The following is a 23,600-nucleotide window of genomic DNA, read 5'->3' on the forward strand; positions in this document are numbered from 1 at the left end:
TAATATCACTTCCCTGAGCATGGGTCCTATAACTGCAACTACAGGTCGCCTGGGAAGGCAGTCTGACTGGGATGGCCGGGGTAACCTGGCTCATGGCGGGGGCAGACAAGGAGATCAGGAGGAGGACTCATCCAGTGATTCCTAGGTTTGGATGTTGCACCAGGAACTTTCTCATAGTGGGCCAGTTGTGTGCAAAGGCGGCAGGTGTAAGCCGATGGTCCTGAGCCCTGGAGGACCCAGGAGCCAGAATTCTGACCTGAGTGTGTGTTAAGTGGGGCTCTTGATGACCTGCTGATCCACAGGCCTCTTAGGGAAGAATTGGGGGAGTTTGGGATGTGATTTTTTGTGGGGGCGGCTCTGGGGTTGGAGCCCCCAAACCCTGCTCTCTTTCGTGCATGCTAGCTACTGCTCTGCCACTGAGGTCAGCCCCAGACCAGAATCTGCACGTGAAGCTTCTCTTGGTACTCAGGTGGGTCTGAGGCCAGCAGTTTAGGGACATGCTTGGAGAAGGCTTTGGGACCCTCAGAGCTAGAAATGTTTGGCAGAGTGACTGTCATGTGAGCGAGAACACATTGGGGCCCTTCTCTGAGCTGCCTTTCTCTGCAGCAGCCTCCTGGGGCTCCTCTTGGGTATGTGCCTGGTGTGCCAACACAGTGCTGATGGCTCTGGACAGGACGCCGGTGCTTGACTTGTACTTGTAGAGATGCCTGGGCTAGCAGACCTTGCTGGCACCTGTAGAGATGCCTGGGCCAGCAGACCCGGCACCCATAGAGATGCCCAGACCATCAGATCTGGTACCCATAGAGATGCCTGCGCCAGCAGACCTGGTACCCGTAGAGATGCCTGGGCCAGCAGACCTGGTACCCGTAGAGATGCCTGGGCCAACAGACCTTGCTGGCATCTGTAGAGATGCCCAGGCCAGCAGATCTGGCACCCATAGAGATGCCCGGGCCAGCAGATCTTGCTGGGCCTGGGTTTACAAAGCTCCCCGATCTTTGGTTTGTTTGTCTGTCTTTCGTTTAGTAAGTATCTGTTGAGATCTATGAAGGATAACCTAGAGAACGTGACTGTTGGGTCAGTCACAGCCTGCGGTGTTGCCTACTCTGTGTCTGGTGATGGAGGCGAGGTGATCACAGAGGAGGTCTAAGCCGGATGGGGAAACAGGTGTCTGCAAGATGTCTGAGTCAGACTGAAACTTGGGACACAGCTGGAATCCCTGGGCATCTGAGCTCTAGGACATTCCAGGTTGGAGTAGGGCTCCAAAAACACTTCTTATACATTCCAGTCATTTGTTTTTTTTTTCTTGGCTATTCAGCTGTCTTGGCATCTATGCATGCATCCATCCATCCATCCATCTATCCACCCACCCACCCACCCACTTATCCGTCCATCCATTATCTACCTATCCATTCATCCATCCACCACCAAACCACTCATCCTTTAACCCATCCACACACCTAAACACAATCCATCCAGTCACCTATCATTTCTCATCTACCCATCTTCTATCCATCCATCACTTACCCTTCCATCCACCTACCCACACTTCCATCCATCCACTGATCCATCTACCCATTCATTATGCAGTATTTCGTCCCTCCATCCACTCATTCACCTACCCACCTACCCATCCATACCCCATCCATCCATCCATCCATCCACCATCCATCCACCATCTATCCACCATCTAGCCGCCCATCTATCCATCTTCCATCCTCCATCTACCATCCACCCACCACACAGCTCCTTGGCCTCCCAGTGTGTGCTGAGGACCCTCTAGGATCTGGAGAGACAGTGGAAGCATAACTACTTCCCTCTGGGAGTCGGAGAACAAAGCAAATGGCTGCAGCCCTGAATTTCAGGTGCTCTAAAGGGCAGGTGGTTGCCTATCTTGTGGTCATTGTGAGAAACTTTGAGCCTGGGCTGAGGCTCCAGAGGTAGTGGAAGGGTCCCAGGCAGATGAGGTGGGCCACAGCCCTGTGATGGAGACAGGATCCTGCCCTTGGGAGCTGCGGCAGGTGGGCACCTTTTCCATTTCCAAGCCCAGGTTGCTTTTGCCTTCGTCTTTCCACAAGGCCTGGTCCACAGGGGATGGCAACAAGCAGCAGGGTCAGCAGAGGCATCAGAAGAGGGCCTCTGGGTCACACTGAGGAGCTGTAGACTGTCACAGCAGGGGAATGGTACTGGTACAGGCTGTCCTGGCTGCACAGGCAAAATGGAGGGGTCCTAGCTTTCTTCCTCCTCAGCCCTTCCTTGCTGCTCTCCTGTCCCAGGCCACAGTTGGGGATATGAAATGAGTGGAGTCATTTAGGGATGGTGGCTGAGCCACTTCTTCAATCACATCTGCCACTTGTCAGTTGTGTGCCATTGGTTAAGCGTCTCCAGCTCTCTCTCTCTCTCTCTCTCTCTCTCTCTCTCTCTCTCTCTGTTTTGTTTCTCAACTTGGGCGTAATAGCAGTTGTTGCAAAAGCTGACAGTCCTATCAATGCCCAGAGTGTAGTTATTATCCACTAGGGTCCAGGGAAGTAAGGTTCTCTGCAGGCATCTAGCTGCCCACCTGTGGGCTGGCATTAATAGTCTCAAAGAGGGAAGCCTGAATTCAAACCCCACCTATACCTCAGACTGACACTCAGACCTCAGCAAACCGGCTCAGAGATCTGAGTTCAGGTTTCCCATCCGTGTCTGGGGATGATAACCCAAGAGGGCAGGGGCCTTGGAGTCTGATGACTCATCTGTCTTGTGGGTTCTCCCTGAGGCTGCTGGGAAACTCAGGTCCAAACAAGCCAAGTGAACTTTGGGTTTGGTGAGGGCCATGGGGTCATGCACTGGCCTTAGAGACTAGGGCCAGCTGTGAACTCTATAGGGTTATGTGCTCACAGCCTCAGGTTCTTTGAGATGCACCATTGTGTGTCAGGTGCCTAAAGTATTCACAGCTGGATGGATGCTTTCTCTGGCTAGGGGACTGGTCTGGCTATTTTGTCTTCCCTGGCTCACACACTATCCCTCCCTCCTTCCTTTCCTGTCTGGCCTATATTTTTAGGTTGGGTGGGGCATGCCTCTGCAAGGTTTGGGTCACTGAAGGTAAATATTAACCAATCTTTCTGGCCTCCATCACAAACTTGTCTGGACTGGCTTTGGAGGACTTAGATTCTTAACCAGTACCTGAATTGCAGGCCTGCTTGGTAGGAAAGGGCAGCCATTCTTTGCTAGGGATTGTGTCCTGGCCCCAACCTTCTCCAGGACTACAGCAAGGGGCCCAGGGTCACACAGCAGTGGGGGTGGAACCTAGGAGTGTTACCCCGCAAAGTCCCTGCTTTTCTCACCAGGACCTGGTATCATCCTTGTTCTGCCTGGCTTATCCCAGGATGCCATGGATGGAGGAGGTGCCTGGGGTTTGCCCAGCTGCCACACTTGGTCTAGGCCGCTGCATTTCTTCTTGTGAGATGTTGCCAGGTGTGCCTAGCACACCTTCATGATAGAACACCATGAGGTGTCCCCAGCCTATTGGGACCTGGGAGTGACCCCCTGGCCAGCCAGCCAGCTAGGCATCTTTGGAAGGCACTCACCAGGCACCGTGAGGACCCAAGTGTTGAGTCTGACCCATTTGGGAGCAGACACATACGAGCACAAGAGCCAGCATACGGGTTGAGCCTCTGGGACCTGGGTTCCAATCTCTGAACTTTCGCTGGGCCCTTGCCACATTCAGTGTGAGGGGATCCTCTGAGATGCGAGAATACAAGGTTAAGACCGTGTGAGGATCAAGTGAAGGGTGTTCATGGGAGCAGGCAGAGTGCTTTACCCAGGCTCCCAGTGGTCACTCCCTGTGGCTGAGAGCCACCATGGATCAGAGATAAGTGAGCCCAGTCCCCCATGGTACTGGCTGCCGTGGACAGGACAGATAGGGGTCAGAATCCCCAAGAACACAAGTGACACGCCAGTACTGTTGGGAGTTGGTGGCCAAGGCATGTGACCACATCTGAGGCCCAACTGGTCCCAAAGTGGCTTGACTTAGGTTGGGCTTCCTGGTTTTCTGGCATGACCTGGAACCAGCCCTGCGTGGAATATTCTTGGGCACATGAGTCACAAGGCTAACCTCCCTCCGTAGGGCACTCTTTATTTTACTTTCTGCAACTCCCCCCTAATATGGTCTCTTGTGACTTCTGCTTTACCCTGTTGGGTGCCTTGTCCTGGAAGTCTGGCAGGCGGCGTCCCCTGGAAGATGCTGCCGAACTATGTATGGGTCTAGGCGCAGGGAGGGTCCAAGGGCAGCCAGGTGGATGAAGTGAAGTCACATGGCTCAGGGCTGTGCATCGGAGGCTGAGTATCCTGTTTTCATTGGCTTTCACAGGGAGGATGCTGCAGCCCAGGCCAGGTATGTATTATCCCACAGCCATGATTCCCCAGGTATAGCTGGCATCTGAGAAGAGATTGCTGAACCAATGAGGGCTGGGACCACCTGGCAGGACCCCTCAGGGCTGGGACCAGCATGGGAAGGGAGACAGTTAGGCTGAGATTGGCTGGCCAGGGAGAGGATGGACATGGTGAAGGAAGGAGAGCTGTGGGCAGGGAGTATCCCATGCAGGAGAGATGGCCCTTGTTCCTAAGAATTCCAAAGGAGGACGTGGGGTTGGTGAGGTGGGAGATGGATTATGAGTTCCCAGGGATATTGTGAGCTCTCTGGCGAAGGAGCAATTTCAGCATGTGTGGTGGCGTGGAGAGTCACTTTGGAGACTCACGCAGGCCAGGTATAGGGCTAGGCTCTGTAAGGGCCTTTGGCCAGGGCCCTTTCTTTCCTACACACAGTTATTATATCCCCAGTAATTGTTCAGAAGCTTGACCATGGGACCTTCGTGGGTATGAGCCGAGGGAGTGAACTAGCATCTCACAGCAGTTGGACAGGTCTTAGGTAAACTGAGGCTTGGGGAAGCTGAGCCTCACAGTGCCTAGGAAGAGATTCTGGGTTTGGAACCCACTCTGCCTGATTCTCCATTCTGTGCTTCAACCCAGCATGCCAGGCTACTTGAGGAGGAGTCCCTGTACTGACTGCCTGGAGGCCTGTGAAGCCTGGCGGAGAGTTCCGTCATTATCTGAGAAGGTTCTCAGCCACACCAGGGCAGGACACACCTCAGGTCAGCCCTGTGGGGTCTGTACCTCCTGGGTGATGGCAGATCCAACTGACTGATGCCCCTGGCTGAACCCCCAGCACCCTCAGAAGTGTGTGCATTTAGGCTCAGCGGTTAAGAGCTCTGGCTACTCTTCCAGAGGACCCCAGGTTCAACTCCCAGCACCCACATAGCAGCTCACAACTGATTGCAACTCCAGTTCCAGGGGACCTGACACCCACGGCAAAACACCAATGCACATTTAAAAAAAGAGGAAAAAAATAAAAAAAAGAAGTGTGTACGCTCAGGCCCTTTCAGCTAGAACCCCATCTAGACATCCCATGTGTTCACAGAACTGTTTTCAGGGTCCAGGCCTGGGACTCACAGCCGAGAGTTTTCTGTTGATATAGCAGAATGCTTGACTAGGGCACGAAGGCACCTTGGGGTTGATTTTGGTACTTGTTTCTCAGTGACCCTGGGCAACCCAAACACCTGTGTTCTTTGTTCTGCGCCCAGGCATGGGACCTGGACCCTCTTCAGACAATATGCTTACTGCAACGTGAGGAGCAGGGCAGTTGGGTGGAGCGGCAGGAGCAAAGACGGTGCGAGGACACTGATTCCCATGGCAGGCTACTGTCCTAGCACAGCCAGACTGCTAGACTTACACCATGGCCCTCGTGGTGGGTCATCGGCAGACACACACTTCTCTCATGGTTCCAAAGTGGTGCTTCTCAGCCTGTGGGTCAACGACCCCTTGGGTCTCAGATAGCTTGCATATCAGATATTTACGTTACAGTTCATAACAGTAGCAAAATTATAGTTATGAAGTAGCAATAAAATAATTTTACGGTTGGGGGTCGCTATGGCATGAGGAACTGTATTGAGGGGTCACAGCATTGGAGAACCACTGTTCTGGAGGCTGGGAGGTTCAGTATCAAGGTACCCCCCCATCCTGTGTCTGTGGGGGGGGGTCTGTGCCTCGTGGGTGGTCCCTCATTCAGGTGGCAAAAGGCACTTGCTGGCTCTCTGGGTCTCTTATTTTACATTTGAATATCTATTTTATTTTTAATTATCTGTATGTCTTTGGGTCTGGGGTATGAGAACACGTGTGTAAGTGTCTGAGGAGACCAGAGACATCTGATGCCCCTGGTGATCCCGGGAGCAGTGGCCTCCGTTCTCTGCTGTGCAAGCAGAGAGCACAGGCAGGGTGGGCTGCAGTTTAGGGCTCTGTGATCTCAGCATAGACAGGAGGGAAACTGGGCCTGGGAGAGCAGGGAGCATCAACTAGAGTGTAGGCAGCCTTGCGAAGTGTGCCTCTGGCTAGTCATCGCTAGTCCATCCTGTCACAGTTGATCGGGAAAGAGGGGTAGTTCCCTGCCTGGGCCAAGGTCATGGACTTGACTCCACTCCAAGACAGCAGGATTCAGGGCACAGCCTTGTCAGGGTTAAAGGCCTTCTGTCCTTGACACCCCTAACCCAACCTCCCCCGACCCCTTCCACACCTTAGGTGGACAGACAGTATCTTTTCTTGTAATCAAGTGTAAGGAGGGCTGGGGAAAATGCTGGCCGGATCCTGGGGCGTCTTGTCAGCTTCCATGGACTCTGGACATTGGAAGTAGACAGCCAGGTTTAGTTGTAGAGTAGTTGCTGATAAGCTTGACTTTGGATGGCTCTAAGACTCAGTTTCCTCTGTAGAATGGAGGTGCCAGGTAGAGTCTGGCTTGAGGCAGGGTCGGAGTGTCCAGGCTTCCTTCACCTTCCTCCAGAGATGCCGAGGACCGCTGAAGCCCACGCAGAGTTCTCCAGGAAGGACAGCTCCATCAGGCCACGGGTTTACATGTCTGAGAGTTCAACCAGGGCTCTCCTGAGCCAGGTGGTCCCCAGGCTCTCTGAGTGCCTTAGACGTGACCTTCTGGAGGCGGCAGACTCTCCTCCCAGGTCACCCTGCCTCGGGTGGGTGAGCTAAGCAGTTTTTAACTGAGTTTTACAGAGGCGATTTCCTGCTGAGCGCTCACTGGGGTCAGAGTTGAAGGCTCCCACCCTGAGAGGACGGGAGCTGGAGCCTGAAGCTCTAGATTAGAGCCAGATTGCTCCCTGGGGGCTTCAGAGGGCCTTTCACTCTCCAAGCCCAGCTTCGTCTCTTCCCTGGAAAGCTGAGTGTCCCAGTGTCCACCTTCCCTCCTGTGTCTGCTGCCCACAGCGCTGATGGTGGCAACCGCGGTGCTCCAGGGTCCTGGCCTCCTCACTGGACCACATGCTTCTGACTCACCAAAGGAAGAATGTGGTGTTTTGGGAGCGAGTTTTTAAAAATAGCCCAAGTCTTTCTCCACCCAGCCCCACCCTTCTTTCCTGATCACTCCCCAGAGAGGGCCTTAGATCTCTTTCCACACTGATTTTGGGTTGCTGCCTCTTGCACAGCCTAGGGAATGGTGAGGGTTCTTGAGAGGTTCTCTCAGATGAAATGTGTGCGTTCAGGCTGAGGCAAGAGGAGGCCTAGCCTAAGAGTGGATGCCCGGTGCCTGCCTTCTCCTTCAGGAAGCTGACCTGGGGCAAAGGAGACTTTCCATCCTCCCTCCCTCCCTCCCTCCCTCCCTTCTGTTGATGTAGAACCTGCAGCTCTCATCTTAAAGGGAATAAGAGATAGTTTATTCTGAAGCTGTTTTGAGTGACCATAGCCTGGGAACAGAGAGTTACCCCAAATTCTATGTCTCAGTGCGGAAGCAGTTTTATGAAGTTTTTGTAGTTTTACAGAGCAGAGAAAGTCACAAACCAAGGCGAGCTGAAAACGCATTGGTGGGTGCATCGTCGGAGAGGTGGGTTCAAAGAGTTTCCCATAGGCTCAAGATGCTATCTGAGGACATTCTTAGCTTTTGGATTGGCAGAAGCCAGTGATCTGCTTAGTCAATAGATAGATAGCAAAATGTTTTATCTATTGCCACAGATGTTAATTCTAACCTAGGGACCAAGGGATGATTGATTGTTTTTGGAGGACCACTCTTAGCCCAAGATATGGTAATTAGCTTCTGGACCTGCAACATTCCAAGCCCCCCCCCCCCCCAGAACTTCACTTCTAGTCCAGCCATCAGTCCCTGCAGCCAGGTGTCTTTCCTTCCTTCCGTCCATCCCTCACTCACTGGGTCCCTCCAGCCCCTCTGGGTGCCAGACTGTGTTCTCGGAGCTGTGGCTGGAGTGTGACAGTGAGCCAGCATGCCCTGCCTCTGTGGCGGCCACTGGCTAGGAAGGGGGAAGTGATAGAGGCACACATCTAAAGTGTGAGGATTAGCTAAATTAGCAGAATGCTGGCTTACGTGGCACGTGCAGAGCCCTGGGTCCAATCCCCAGAACCTCAAAAACCAGATGTGGGGGCCCAAACCTGTAACTCCCTTGGGAGGTAGAGGCAGGGGGATCAGAAGTTCAAGGCCAGTCTGGGCTGCATGAGACCCTACCTCAAAAAAGCAAGTGAAGTGCTGGGGAGATGGCTCAGCAGTCAAGCCCTTGCTCTTCTTGCGGAGGACCCGGATTCCGTTTCCAGCACACCGGGCTTCTCACAGTTCAGAACTCCAGTGCCAGGAGCTCCAGTGTCCTCTTCTGGCCTCTGTGAGGAAGCGGCCCAACATCTATAGCAAAGATGTCATGAAGTAGTGAAGGGAGGGGAAGCAGGGATGAGGGCCACATTATGAGCCGTTTGCAGGGGGCCATGCTCATAGGATGACCTCGGAGCAGAGGAGATGGCGAGGGAGATAGCCAGGTGGATACACACAGGAAGAACCTTCTAGGCAGAGGGAAGAGCAAGGGCCGGGGCCCTGAGGTAGACATGTGCGTCGCTGTTTAGGGAACTTCATGGGAGCCCTGACTTGAGTGGGGTGAGCTGTGGAGGAGAGGTAGGAGGAGAGAGCAGGGAGGAGGTGAGCACCTCATGAGTCAAGATGTGGCAGGAACTTGTGAGGGCTCCAAACAGGATTACTGTGGCTCCCATGCTGAGCACAGAAGCACAGGGGGGAGGGAGCTGTGGGAGACCCGTGGGGTTATAATAACAGTCCAGGTTTGTGATGCTCCTGGTTTGGGCCAGGTGGTGAGACATGCTCAGGCCCTGGACATGCCTCAAAGAAAGACAGCGAGGTTGTGGACGATAGGACAGGGGACTGGACTTGCACCCCAGGCACTGGCGGGAGCAGAGCTTCTGTTGTGGGCAGTCAAGGGAGCTGGCCACCAGAAGGAGCAGGTGGCTAGCTGTCTGTGGAGCTGGTCCACAGGTTGGTGTGAACTCAGTGAGGTTCACACTTCAATGGCAACAGGAGTAAGGGTGCCTAACAGGCAGGCTGGTGTGCAAAGGAAGATCAGGCCTGGGCCATTACTGTGGAGACAGCAGCAGGTGGGGTGGGGAACCACAAAGTGGGTGAGATCACTGGGGCAGAGAGCAGGTAGACACTGTCTGGTTTGAGGTTGAGACTGGGAGGATCTAGGTTTGAGGTGTGAAATGGACCAGGGGTGGGTGTGGGGTGAGGAGGAGGCAGGGAAGCTGGGTGGCTGAGATAGAGGAGGCAGAGATGAAGGATGGGAGCAGTGGGTGTGTGGACTGAGCATGTGGGCGGGGGGTGGTGGTGTGTATTGAGGTCTCTCTATTGGTTCTTGTATTCTAGGGCTTCTGGTGACCTCAGGAGCTGGCTCGTGGGGAGTGAGCAGACACCCCCTTGCGGGAGAAAGCAGGAGAGCTGCAGACAGAACCCAGCCATGCTTCTTAGGAGCCTTTGGTAGAGATGAGCAGAGAAATGGGATGCCCGTAGGGTGCGGGAAGATCCTCATCTCCATTCTTCCTTCCCTACCTCTCTCCCTCCTTCCCCTGGCAGGGCCTCATGTAGCCCAGGCTGGCCTTGAACTTGTTGTGTAGCCAAGGATAAGCTTGAACTTATGACCCTTTACCCTGCACCTTCCAGAGTGCTGGGACAGGCGTGCATCCTCATACCAGGCTTTACATGGTGCTAAGATTTGAACCCAGGACGTTGTGCATGCTCGGTGAAATACTCGACGAGTTGAATTTTAGCTCCAGCTAAGGTCCGGGGTGTTGCCCTAGCTGGCCTCAACTTTCAGGGTAGACCAGGCTGGCTTCCAATATGTGGCAACCCTGCCCCTGTCTCCCAAGTGCTGGGGTTACAGGCATGAATCACCCTGCTTGCTGAGTCGCTGTTTTTACGGTGGGCAGGAACGTTGCCTTAGAGATGAGCTAAGATGTGTGCTAATGGCCTCAGTCTCAACCACAGAGAGACATCGCTGCTCCACACCACACACTCCTTCTGCTTCCACACCCTAAGTTTTATCTCATTCTGGTGTCAGCACAGAGGCCGGGTGAGGAGCAGGTGTCTCACACTGCCCCACTGACATGCACTGACATGTGAAGTGAAGGCAATAACAGGACAGGCAGGTACTCCTGCTCAGAGAGGTGGCAAGAGGCCCACTGGCTCTTGTGTATGTGTGTGTGCGTGCATATGCACGTGTGTGCATGTGTATGCATGTGTGTGCTTGTATGTGTGTGTCCATGTGTGAGAGTGTGTGGTATGTGTGTGTGAGAGAGTGTATGTGTGTGTGTGTGCATATGTGCGTGTGTGCGTGCGTGTGCATGTGTGTGCTTTTATGTGTGTGTGAGAGAGATAGAGTGTGTGTGTATGTGTGTGTGTGTGTGTGTGTGTGTGTGAGAGAGAGAGAGAGAGAGAGAGAGAGAGAGAGAGAGAGAGAGGTGCTTGAAGAGGTCAGAGACAACTTTTGGGCAATTCTTCCACCTTGTTAAGGTAGGGATTTTTTTTTTTTTCGAGACAGGGTTTCTCTGTAACTTTGGAGCCTGTTCTGGAACTAGCTTTTGTAGACCAGGCTGGCCTCAAACTCACGGAGATCTGCCTGCTTCTGCCTCCCAAGTGCTGGGATTAAAGGCATGCTCCACCACTGCCCGGCTCAGGGGCCTTGTTTTCTGCTTTAGCTCTGCATACTCCAGCTTAACTGGTCCATTAGCTTCTGGGCAATTCTCCTGTCCCTGTGTCTGTCTCATCTTGTTGTGGTCATACTGCACCGGGCTGTTTATACGTGTGCCTTTCAGGGGTGAGAGTCAGGCTGTCAGGCCTGCAGGGTCAACACTTTCACCTGCTGGACCTTACTGAGCACAGTCCCAACTTGAATTCTTAGCTTGCGGAGTCTCTGTGCATAACCCACATGGTCTAGAGGGCTGAAGGCCACAGGGAGGGGCCCCAGGAAGGAGGGTGCCTCGTACTAGGTCCATACTGAGGTCTTTGCTGCCCTGCTGGGTGGGGTGCCATTGGACTATGGTGGTAAGGTCTGTGGGTGTGGAGGGAGGGATGATGGGCAGGTTAGCGCCCACCTGAGTGTGTGCTCAGCTCCCAGCAGTGGCTGCATGGTCCTCTTAGTGTGAGGACCCTTGGTGGCCTGGTCAGGTGTCAGGTCAAGTTGATTCCTCTTCCCATCCCTGGGAGCCTCAGCTGCTCAGTACACTTGTACCCATTTCGCTCACACAGTGGAGTTAGCCCAGCTTGTATGCGGTGCGCTCCATGGGTGCTTGGCCTCAGAGCACTCGCTGTGGCATCTGCCTGGAGGTGGGTCGTGATACCCTTCTGCCCCTGTCCAGGGGCCTGCCCATCAGAAGTCTGGGCTAGGCCGTTCCTAGCATAGAGCCTGTACCTGCACCGTGTGCCTGCCACCTGAGGACAGGTACCTGCGGTCCTCTGCAGGCTGGGCTAACAGGAAGTAGGTATTGGGCTCATGAAAAATGTTTATTGAATGGCAAAAGGGTGAGGGACTTGGGGTGAAAGGGAAGAGGTGAGGATAACCCTCTGGAGGTCAGGGCAGGTAAATTGGAGTCAAGGGGATATTCAAAAAATTGTGATATGGTCTTAACTGTGTTGAGGCCATGTGTGGACTTTCAATGCTTCTGGTGTTTTGGGCTGGATGTAGTGGACATGTGTCTGTGCCTTTCCCATCCATACTCTATCGTGTATGCTAAGATGCCCGCCCCTGACACCTTGGCTCTAACCTACCACCTTTCCTCTGCCAACATCTGAAGGCTATCAAGCCTCAAAGATCATCATTCCCCATGTGACCCTGGCCCAGTCCCTTGACCTGTGGTCCCAAAAATAAGGATGGCAGAACCCCCTTTTAGTCTGTCATGTGTTGCCTGGCGAGTGGCTTCCTTTTCTAGGTAGGCAAGCTGAGTTGGGCCAGGCTAGTGGAGTGATGGGGGGACAAGCCCAAGCCTCAAGCTTAGCCAGCTCTGCTCTCCAGGTCACAGCTCAGGATGCTGGGAGCCCAGGGACCCCAGAGAAGCAGATGGAACAGTGCTGACTCTAGGAGGCTTTTCATATGCACGCCAGCTTCTGATTCCCAGGCTGGCTGGACCCTGGGGACAGCAGGGTTAATGTGTCTGGGAATGGGAGGGGGGAGGGGAGAGGAGGCCCAGAGCTGAGTCTGGTGCTGCCAGGCGCCCTTACTTGCTGGATCCAGCAGCTTCTCTGGATTGACTCTGGTTTCCAGGGCAACAGACCCCAGGGTCCCCTCTGGCCAGGCTGTGGGGCGGTTCCTTCCCACAGAGGCCTGGGGGTGGTGCCTCTCACCCTTCCTTGATCATTGACTGGCCTAGGAGATCTGTGGGGTGGGGTGGGGTGGGGTGAGGTGGGGGCGCCTACGCTGAGCTGTGACAAGCTGTCCTTTGTTCCCAGGCTGCCTTCATTGACTAAGCCTCGCCCACTCCAGGGAGGAGAGACTCCCTCCCTGCTCCCTGCAAAGAAAGGAAGTTTAGAGACCAGGACCTGAATGACCCAATGTCTGGGGCCTCAGTGCCTTAGTGGCCCAAAAGGGGAGGAGCCAGGCCCTGCTGTCTCTTTGGTCCACTCTGCCACCCCCAGCATGTTCTTTCTTCGAACAGTGGCGGCTGAAGGACAGCCCCGCTCTCTCTTCCAGTGCCTGCAAATTCAGTGACCTCTAGCCCTTGGGGACATCCCTCATCCCTCTCAGGCACTGGCTCTTCTGACTGACACTTTGGCCAGTCCTTAGCTGGAAGAAGTCCCGCTGACGCTTTGCTTGACCATCTGTAAAATAGGATCTCCTGGGTAGGGCATTTGTGAAGAACCTGCAGAGTCACCCAGTGCCATCCCTGCCTTTGATGGAAGCCCCCTTAGTGTTCAGTTGCCCCCCTGGAGCCTAGCCGAAGCTGGGTCCACACCCCTCTCACACAAGTGCCTTTGGTTTCTCTTTGCCCATTTTCTTGGTTGAGCTGGTGGTCTTTGGGAGTCTCCACCAGGTAGCCCTTGGTGCTGAGGGATTCCAAGGGCCAGGCTTTGCGTAGTAGCTGTGGTGCCCCCTCCTGGCTGGTACTCAACCCCACTTCCTGCTCAGTGCTCAGTCTTCCTTTACAACCTGGGTTTCTGGGCGGGGTGGAGTCCTCCCGGGGAGGGTTTTTGTGCACAGCTTCCCCTCTATCCATCTGTAACTCACCTGTCTCTGCAGTTGCCCTAGCTCTGCACCCCTGTTCTCAAGCAGGGAGATGCTCTCTATTTAGTTGGGCAGCTATTATAGGCACTTGCTGTAGGCCGCACCCTGGCTACTGTTCCTGACGCAGCCATGAAGTGCAGCCAAGTGCATCCCAGGGCTTCTGGGCCAGTGAGCAAGACCCCTGTAATAGGGGCTGTGTCACCAACCTTGTGTGCATTCCCATGATCTTTTGAAAATAACCTCTGGGCTTAGGACTGGTCATATCCCAAGTCAGCACCTCTGTGTGATCTTTTTAGAGAGCGCCACAGCCAGGCCCCAGAAGCCACTGTGTGATGTGAATCAAGGGAAGGGTCTCAATGGAGAAAGTAGGACTGGGTTTTGAAGGCTTTGTAGGCGTCTGATGGAGAGAAGATTCCATCTGAAGAGAACAGACAACCTGAACAAAGGCCCAGAGATCTGAAGCAGGTTCCCACCATCCTGGGCAGCAGAGTTCCAGGACAGGCCAGGAGCTGCTGAGACCAGAGGGGACAGGTGAGGGGCTAACCTGGGCTAACCTTGCTTAGAACCTGGATGAGCAAGGGACTGATCTCAGAGTGGGCAGTCTGTGGGATAGTCACTGGGGTGCTCGAGGTGGGAGCTAGAGAGACTCTGGGGGAGAGTGGGCCCTGGGGTGAGCTTAGGTCCCATCCAGCCCAAGCTCCTTGCTACCCACGTCTCCATTCTTCACCCTTGCTGGTCCATCCCCCCTCCCCGGCATTGAAGAGACAGACATACTGTCTCTAAGGCTGGATTTGCTCAGTTGGGAGCCCAGGACACAGCCTGTTCCCTGTGCCTCATTCAAGGGTAGCCAGAAGCTGCCTGGTGCAGACTAGGGCTGCCCCTCCCGCTCCCCAGCCCTTCCTGAGTGCTACTCTTCCCTCTTCTAAGTCTGGTTTATTCACAGTCCTTTCCGAAGTCTGGGTCCCCCCGGGAGTGTTTCCTGCGGTTCGTGAGTGTGGAAGGGGAATGAGAGTTGCTCAGAGAGCTACACACACACACACACACACACACACACACACACACACACACTGCCTAGGAACTTAGTTCAACTGCTGAACCGGCCACCACCAACCTAGACTTTGACCTCCTGAGGGAGGGAAAACCCCAGGGAAACCAGGGCCAGCTGATTGGATTACTAGCTGGGAGAGAAGTCATGTCTGAGTGAGCTGCTGTGGAGGGTGCTGGGTGCTTCTTCTCTGGGGATTGGTCACGGAGCTCCACACGATCTGGCCACCATGCCTACCCCAGAGCCCAGACCTTCTCCCCTGTCTCCCTGTATCTCACCCTGTTGAGTACCACCCCAAAGAGCAGATTCCTCCACCCTGTTCTGCATAATGTGGCAGAAAAGGAAGCAGCTCTGGGGTCCACTTGCCTCTCCAGTCTCATTTTGAAAAGGTGCCTACAAGAGGGGGGATAATCCCACCACCCAAATATCACACGGCTGGTGTCTCAATTTTAACAGTGGCCACGCTGGCTATGGTGGAATCTCTTGTGGTCGTGGAAAGATCATGTCCAAGACTTCATCTTAGCTCAGGACAGCTCTCGGTTCTGAACAGGTGTTTCCTGTCATGGCTGCCACAGCCAGAACTGAGATATCTGCTCAGAAGTGCCTGGCTATAGATTCCTACTTTGAACCATGGCCTTCGCAGCCATTGCCTGGCTTATGCTACACACACGTGGGAAGGCTCTTTCTTCCCTTTCCCTCGACTCAGTTTCCACTTCTGGGTAGCGACAGTACCACCTTGGGGTCGATTTCTGATTTTTGAGGGTGTGCTGATGATCATGGTGGGGTGAAGGCAGGAGGGTCAGAAGTTTAAGGTTATCCTGAGCTAGGTAGTAAATCTGAGGCCAACCTGGGCTACATAACATCCTGTCTCAAACAAGAAGAAAATGCCGATGAATTGGCTGAGGGTGTATAATGTGGTCCAGCACTTCTGAGACCTGGGTTCTGTTCTTAGTGTTACCACCAACCAGAGAAAGTGTGGGTGGTTTTCATAGTGTGAATGGCCGCATTTTCTTTCCCTCCTCAGTGCTCACTGCAGAGGGGCTGAGGGCCACCAACACAGGCAGTGAAAGGAAGACCCTCCTACCACATCTGCCTGCATGACAGGCTTTGTTTCTTTCTTTTTCTTCTGACATAGGTTTTCTCCACGTAGCTATGGCTGTCCTGGAACTTGCTCTGTAGACCAGGCTGGCCTTGAACTCACAGAGATCCTCCTGCTTCTGGCTCCCCAGTGCTGGGATTAAAGACGTGCACCACTATCACCTGGCTGTATGTTGTGGTTTTATCCTGGCTCTGCCTGCCCGGCCCCCTTTCTCTTTGCACCGCTAATAAACAGCAGGGGTGTGGAGGTTGGGGCTCAGTGCACAATTCTTGCCAGGCCTGTGCGAAGCCCTGGGCTCAGCCCTCACCCTTGCATGACCTGGATGCACATACATCTGTAATCCCAGCACGCGGGAGGTGAGCATAGAGGAGCAGAAGTTCAGAGTCAGCTTTGGCTACAGAGGGCCAGCTTGGTCTATCTATATGAGACCTTGCCTCTAAACAAACAAAAAACCAAAACCAAAACATGAGAAGAAAAAGAAATGTAGCGAAGGCTCTGGGATGGCTGGACCTCTGTGCTCGCCCCGCCACTTCCAGGTGTCTGTTACATCTCTTTCATGAGAGCCCGCCACAAGAAAGCCTCCTACCTCACAGCATCACACCGCAATCCTAGAGCTACAACTCCCTTCGTGGAAGCTTCCAGAACTTGCATAGCTCAAGGAAAGCTTACTAAGCATCAGGCACCCAGCCGAGCAGCTCTTGTCCGGCCTATCATCCTCGTCTACTTTCTAGTTGGTTCCTCTGGGTTGTGGCCTTGAGGCCTCTGGGCGGGCGTGTGCATGCCCACCGCACAGAAGCAAAGCCCAGAGCTGCGAGAGGTGAGGAGAGGCCATGACCACACAGAGAGGGGCCAGCTCAGCCTCCACAAAGATCCCAGCACTCCAGGATGCTACCCCAGATCCTTAGGACTGCAAGTACTGAGGTTTGGTTCTCCTGGACTCCTGTGGTATGAGATCCTGAGAGACCTGTTTACTGCCTCTCATTGTGGGGTGACTGTCTGGGGACAGGTATGTTATGGTTGACCTCAGCTGTCCTGCACAAGGTCCTGTGGGAGAGGTCCTAGATCCCCATTTTATAGATGTGGACACCAGGGCTCTGCTGAGCTGAGCTGTCTGTGGTCACATGGGACTCTAGCTTGGGTCCCAACTCTGAAACAAACTGGTTGTTACAGCCTGTGTCTTATCGTGTTAGCAAAAGGAAGACCAACTAGTAGGGACCGGTGTCCCTGATTCCTCTTTGAAAGTTCCACCTGTGTTCCCTGTCTTTCTTGTTGCCCACCAGGGCCTGGAGAAGGGGCTGTGGGCAGCTTTGAGGCAGCTTTCATATCCTTTGGAGACTAAAGGCTTTTTAAGTGGCAGCCATAGGCCTGTGGATATCCTTGCCCGGAGGAGTTTCCAGGGATGCCACTCAGCCTGGATCAGGTGCTTCCAGAGTCCAATCCTGACATCCAGGGTAGCAGTTTAGCAGGGGCCTGGCATCAGAGCCCCATACTGTGCCCTACTCTGCCAGTTGCTCCCCTTGGCTGTGTAACCTTGGGCAAATCCTTAACCTCTCTGACCTGTCTTCTCTGTAAAAGATGGGATGGTGAGGGACTTATATGGAAAACACTATAGAAAAATTCCTGTTCCATACGTACTGATGCGTGCATTCCTGTCTAGAGAAACTTAGGCTCCGAAGGATGAGCAGGAGGGGAGGATGTGAGACTTCTGAGCCTGGAGAGGAAGGTCTCTGCTGACACTGTCAAGCCATCTTTGTGAGGCTGGGTGATGATGCCTTTGTTTTTCTTCCCGTGAAATGGGCATTTGTTCTCCTGCCTTTGGGTCCCAGCGCTTACAAGGGAGAGCTGAGGGGTCGAACCCACTAGGAGTCCTGCAGGACAGCTGTGTAGCTGTACGCCTATCTTCAGTTTGCCAATGGGGTGACATCAGTCCCTTCCTGGGTATTTATCTTTATAGACTTGTGTTTTTAGGGATGAACCCTGAAGGCTGTGAACTCATTTCCCCACGGCCCAGCTGGGGTTAGGGCAGGGAAGACGATGCTTAATACCAAATCGTTCATAACACCAAGAGACTGGGGCAGCTCCTGCCTGTGCAGCCTGGGGTGATTATGACTATTGAGTGAATTGGAGGGCTGTCTAGGGCGAGTCCAGCGCTGCTGTGTGCTATTGGAGAAGGGAGGTTGGGCTGGGAAATGGCTCAGTGTGTCAGAGCACTTGCTGTGTGTGCATGAGGTCCCGAGTTCAAGTCTTCAGTGCCATACAAAGCCAGATGTGGCCACAGGCTTGCCTGTAACTCCAGCACTGTGTGTGTGTGTCGGGCGGTGTGGGGGAGATAAGATTGCTGGGGACACACATACACATAATTAAAGTAATGTTTATTTCAAGTGAGTCTGAGCTAGGGAGGTGGCACGGTGATAGAGTACTTGTCTAGCACTTGTGAGCCCCTGGGTTCTATACCCAGTGTCAGAAAGCAAACAAACCCATTTCCGCATGCACTGTTCTGAAATCAATAAGAATTAAACCAAAACCAAAACCAAGCTGTGATAACAGTGATAACAGGGGTCACATACAAGGCCCTGGGTTTTATACCCAGTGTCAGAAAGCAAACAAACTCATTTCCGCAAGCACGCACTGTTCTGAAATCAACAAGGATGTAACCGAAACCAAACAGTGACAGTGCAGGGGTCTGTATGCTTCCGTGTGAACAGACCGAGAGGTGTACAGTGGCCCCATGTGTGCAGGGACTATGCTCCAAGATCCCCAGTGACACCTGACATCCCCAGTAGTACCCGACGCTGTGCACGCTTTGGAAGCAGGCCTGGCATGAAGCTCAGACCCCAGACAGCATAACACGCTAATGATGACAAGCAGTAAGGAGGTTGAACAGCGGTGGCAGTCCTCTGAATAAAAGCTACGGTTAGGTGAAGGTAGGCTCCCATCCCTCGGTTCCTTCATGGCATTCTGCGTCCCCCTCTGGTAGTGAAGGGAGATGCCCAGTGCCCCTGTGATGAGATGGAGTGAGGCAGGAGATGTGGGTGTGCAGTAGAGCATTGGGCTGTGGTCCAGGGAACAACGGCATGGTGACATGCTTGACTTGGGGTGGCTGAACTAGAAGACAGCATCATGCGTAAGGAGGGGAGGACAGTGGAATAAACTTGTGACAGCCAGTGAATATGATGGATTGCTCTAGAAGTCGTTTCATTTTTTATTTTTTGTCGTTGTGTTTTGTTTTTTGAGACAGGGTTTCTCTCTGTAGCCCTGGCTGTTCTAGAACTTGCTCTGTAGATCAGCCTGGCCTCGAACTCATGGAGACCTGCCTGCTTCTGCTTTCTGAGTGCTGGGATTAAAGTCGTGTGCCACCACATCCAGATAAAATCTCTTAAGAAACTAACATTAGCTGTTTCTAGGAGTTTGGCACCCGGAGTATAAAAAAGATTGTGTGTGTGTGTGTGTGTGCGCACATGTATGTGTGAGCACACACGTGCATACTTGTGCACGTGTGTGCCTGGTGCCCACAGAATCCAGAAGAGGGCATCAGATCCCCTAGAACTGGAATTACAGACAGTTGTGAGCTACTATGTGGATGCAGAAAAGCAAACCCGGGTTCTCTGCAAGAGCAACCAGCGCTCTTAACCACTGAGCCGTTTCTCCAGTCCCATAAGGATTCTGTAAGGAGAACAGGGTTTCTCTGTTGTTAGTTTGAATCTGCGCCTTCCTAACTGTGTGATTGCGGGCGAGTTGCAGGCACACTCTGGACCTCATTTTCTCCACAGGCTTGTTTTTTTTTTTTTTTATTTTATTTTTCGAGACAGGGTTTCTCCGTAGCTTTTGGTTCCTGTCCTGGAACTAGCTCTTGTAGACCAGGCTGGCCTCGAACTCACAGAGATCCGCCTGTCTCTGCCTCCCAAGTGCTGGGATTAAAGGCGTGCGCCACCACCGCCTGGCTTCCACAGGGCTTGTTATGGGCCTCGAGTGACCTCCGAACAGGAGGAGCTCTGTGAATGTCACTGTCATCGTTTTTGTTGTTGTTGTCATCCTTGCACATTCCGTTTTTATTCGGTCAGTTAATTAGTAGAAATGAAAGGAAAACAGGCCCCAGCCAGCTGGTGACAGGGCCAGGTGACTGGACAGAGTTCTCTGCTCCTTCTTCAGACCTGAGTCCCTCCCTGTAGGGGGATCTAGAAGGGCAGCTACCAGATCAGAGGTTCAGGGTACGTCTCCCTGCTCTGTAAGGGACACCAGGCAAGGTTGCTCCGAGTCCGGGAAACCTTCCCTTTGTGCTTGGCCCTGCTGTATGTGTAAGCTCCATGAGATAGGAGTGGCCTCTGCCTCCTGGGCAGAAAGCTGCTCCAGCTTGGAGCATTTTGGATTCTGTCTGCATCCTGGGCCATCTACCTCTCTGTAGCCCTTTGCCCTGTAGCTCGGCAGCCGTATTCCTAGGCTGGTGGCTGCTTGCCAGCAGGACAACACCACAGAGCAGGACAGTGAGAGATGAAGAGAGAGAGTAGCTTTTCAGCAGGTTTCAGGAGGGGTCTGGTGGGACGTTAGACCCATGGGAACCTGTGGTGATGGGGACCACAGGAGGAGGAAGTGTCCAGACTTGTCTGTGATATTCCAATCCAGGGCAATACAGTTTCTGGAACTTGGGGACCTTGGTGCTCAAGTGTGACTCCCGGCCTGGGCTAGAGGACGTGGGAGGGGCCCTCTAGAGTGGCCCACAGGCTCTTATGGGCCCCTTGACAGTGGGCTAAGGCATACTGTGGCTGTGGTGGATTCTGGGGCGATGGGGCTATTCTGCTTTGCAGCTGCAGGTTTTTCTGTAAGTTAATGATTTATGCTGGGTGGAGGCTGGGCTTCTCTGGGGCTGCCGGGAAGAGTGTGAGCGGGGCTGGGCCGGAGCACGACTTTCAAGCCAGGCTCCCTTGCTGTGGTGGTTATCTGACCGAGTGTCTGGCCTTCTTTCCACAGGCGAGCAGCGAGGACGGTGCTAGCGTGAGCTGGACTCTGATGGCTTCCTCGAGCCCTCCTGCACAGCCTGCCGTAGGTACTGTACCCCAGGGGCCCGGGAGCACGGGGTGAGCTGCGCTGGCTTTGGGCAGACTGTGTTCTCCTGGCTGTGTGCCCTGTGTCTCCATCTGCTTCACGTTCCCCTGTCCACAAGATGGAGTCCTGTCTTTAGAGTAAATGCCAGGCATCTCCTGATGTCCTTGCAGAGACGGACAGTTTGAGGACCGGGACTGAGAGACACGGGGGGCTGAGGTGGGTCAGTTGCAGGTGCAAATTGGGATTGAAAGGAAGGGTTGGACTATTAGGATGGATCATAGAGGTATCTCAGTCTTGACCAATTTATGAAAAGAAGGAAAAAAAAAAGGAATGTATTTACCCAACAAAACCACTTGTTGATCTAGAATTCAACCCAGCTTCCTGTGTTTTATTTGGCATCCCCTTCAGTGGGGCTCCAGATACCGCAGAGTGGCATCTATGGTTGTCTTACCCACAAGCCCGGCTTCCTGTCTTCTTGTCTCCCTCTGCCCCCCTCCCCAACTCCCCAGAGAGTGACGAGAATAAATCTACTACCAGCCAGAGCCCCTCCATTACTGACCTGGTCTGAGTTTGGATCCTGACCCTGCCACCACTTACACTGTAAGCTTAGTGATGGGACTTGGTGTCTCTACAGCTCAGTGTCCTTGTCCTTAAACGTGGGGTAATAATAACAACACCCTCTTCTGTGCTGTTGCAAGGTTTAAACATACATAAAGAAGTGTGTGTGGCAACCAATGCTCACTGAATGGGAGTGTGTGTCACTGAAGGGCATGGCAAACCTGCGTGGGTCGCTTTTGAGTGCCTACGCCCTGGTGGGGCCCGAAGATGGGTCTCTTACACTCTGGAATGTTCTCTTGTGAAGTACAAGGAATCCACTAGTTTGTGGTTCTGCCCAGCAGGCTGCTTTCTAGTAGCAATATGGCTTCTCAGTGTTCTGCCTGGTAGACTCACTTAGATTGGATCTCTTGAGGCCTGGGTGTGCCTGTCAAGGGCATGAGTGACTGACACCTGTCATGCCACCTGTCCAGATGGTTGGGAAGGGTTGGGCGTCCAATCACCATTGGCTGATCCAATCATCTCTGATGCGGAGCAGCGTGGGGTTGTCTGGGGGAGAGGGGAGGGCAGCCAGTTGGGAGGGGATCTTTTCTGTGCCAGGGGCCTTGGGTCCCTCTGGCTCCTGCTGCTGGGTCCCTGGCTCTCTTTCTTCTACCCTGAAGGAGGCCATTTGGGAAGTAAGAATGAAAGCAGAGCAGACCCGCACAGAGCCTCTGTTTTAAGGTTTTGACTGACAGCTGCCTCTAGGCTCTCCTGTGACCTTGGACTGGTCCCTTGTCTGTGTCTGGTTTTTAGTTCCCGAGGAAGGGATGCCCTCAGATACCTGGCCCATGCTGACCCCCCCATGGTTCATGTCTGCGGTGACCTGGGGGTCACTTCTTTGGGTCACTGACTTGTGCTGCACCGGGGAGCCATATCCACTCCCCATGCAAACACGTCACATGATTCTTCATCTTCCGAGGGTAGTCTAATGCATGGTCCTTTCCAAGGCCTGGTAAGCACTAGCTGACTCCTCTTTGGGCATGACCTTGTCTCTCCTAGTGCATCCTTCCCCACCCAGGGTCCTCTGTGGGTGCTAAGATTTCAGCTAGTGTCTTAACTTTGCCACAATCCCTGACTCAGGGTTGCCAGGAGCAGCTGATTGGACTCATGGTGACACAGATGGGAATAGCTGGAGCTCTTTACACTCTTCAAGGAAGGAAGTGCAGAAGTGATCTGGGTCCCCAATACTCCATGGGGAGTCAGTGTGACAGGGGCTGGCCTGTGAGTTGGAATGGACAGCTCATGTTAGCCAGGGACATGGATGGGGCTCAGACAGGGCTGTAATAATAGTAATGACCATGGTAGAGCCAGGAGAATATGATGTGATAAATGACAATAATATACCCGGCATCCTTGTCATGTGACTAGCTGGTAGTGACTGAGCTCAGCCCTCACACCAGGAGTCTCAGTGCTAACCTGTCTTTCCTCATCAGCCCTGGGAGCCAGGTAGGCCCTTGACCCCGTTTTGATCGCAGAAACCAAGTAAAGCTGGATGATCAGGTATTGCCATACTTACCCTACAGCTGATGTCAGGGCTGAGTGGAGCCTTAAGACCTTAGTCACTGTGGTGACACCTGCCATATGTGTAGAGAATCATCACAGTGAAGACAGGACACTGAGGGGTTAGACATCCATGAAGCAGGATGGCTCTGTCTGGGACCCTCGCCACAGGGTGAGGCAGGCAGGGACTCTGTGGTCATTTCCTTGGGACTAAAAAATTACTTTGAGAGCTGGGTGTGATGGCATATATGTCTCAAATCTCAGCACTCCCTCCCTCCACAGTGTGCCGGAGGCAGGAGGATAAGAAGCTCAAGGTCTTCCTAGGCTACATAGTGAGATTGAGACCCGCTTGGGCTAAATGAGACCGTGTCTCCAAAAACCAAACCACAGGGAGTCCCGGGGTCTCCACGGCAGCCCCACTGGCCAGTGGCAGAGAGGAGCTGGAGGAGGGGAGCAGGAGAAGATAAAAGAGGAAAGAACATCTGAGGCCCCGGAGGAGCCAGTGCAAAGGTCCTGAGGCAGAAGCTACTGAGCGCATTATTGTACCAGCAAGACCAGTGTGGCTGGAGTGGAGAGAAAAGGTTCTGTACACACATACATGTTCATACATGTGCATGTATCCATGTATACAGACACATATGCACATACCGTGCATATAATTAACACCGTAGTCAAAACCAGAACCAAAACTGTACTTGATGTGGGCTGGTGAGGCGGCTGAGCTGGTGGG

The 23,600-nt window shown here is 53.5% G+C and overlaps 1 protein-coding gene across 6 annotated transcripts in view; it reads left to right on the forward strand.

Moving 5' to 3' along the window:
- Arhgef10l (Rho guanine nucleotide exchange factor 10 like) overlaps positions 1–23,600 on the forward strand; it is a 123,147-nt gene that overhangs the window by 11,819 nt on the left and 87,728 nt on the right. For 5 of the 6 annotated variants that reach the window (XM_041652425.1, XM_041652424.1, XM_041652427.1 and 2 more), the window contains exon 2: positions 20,699–20,774. In XM_041652425.1, coding sequence (XP_041508359.1) covers positions 20,738–20,774 — 37 coding nt within the window. In that variant the 5' untranslated portion in view covers positions 20,699–20,737. Of the gene's footprint in view, positions 1–14,102; positions 14,121–20,698; positions 20,775–23,600 lie in introns of those variants that run through there. The other variant, XM_041652426.1, reaches the window with a different exon arrangement.

The sequence above is a fragment of the Microtus oregoni genome, unplaced genomic scaffold (assembly GCF_018167655.1).
Source record: "Microtus oregoni isolate MIOR12 unplaced genomic scaffold, Mior012 000005F_ref0000423, whole genome shotgun sequence".
Lineage (NCBI taxonomy): Eukaryota > Metazoa > Chordata > Mammalia > Rodentia > Cricetidae > Microtus > Microtus oregoni.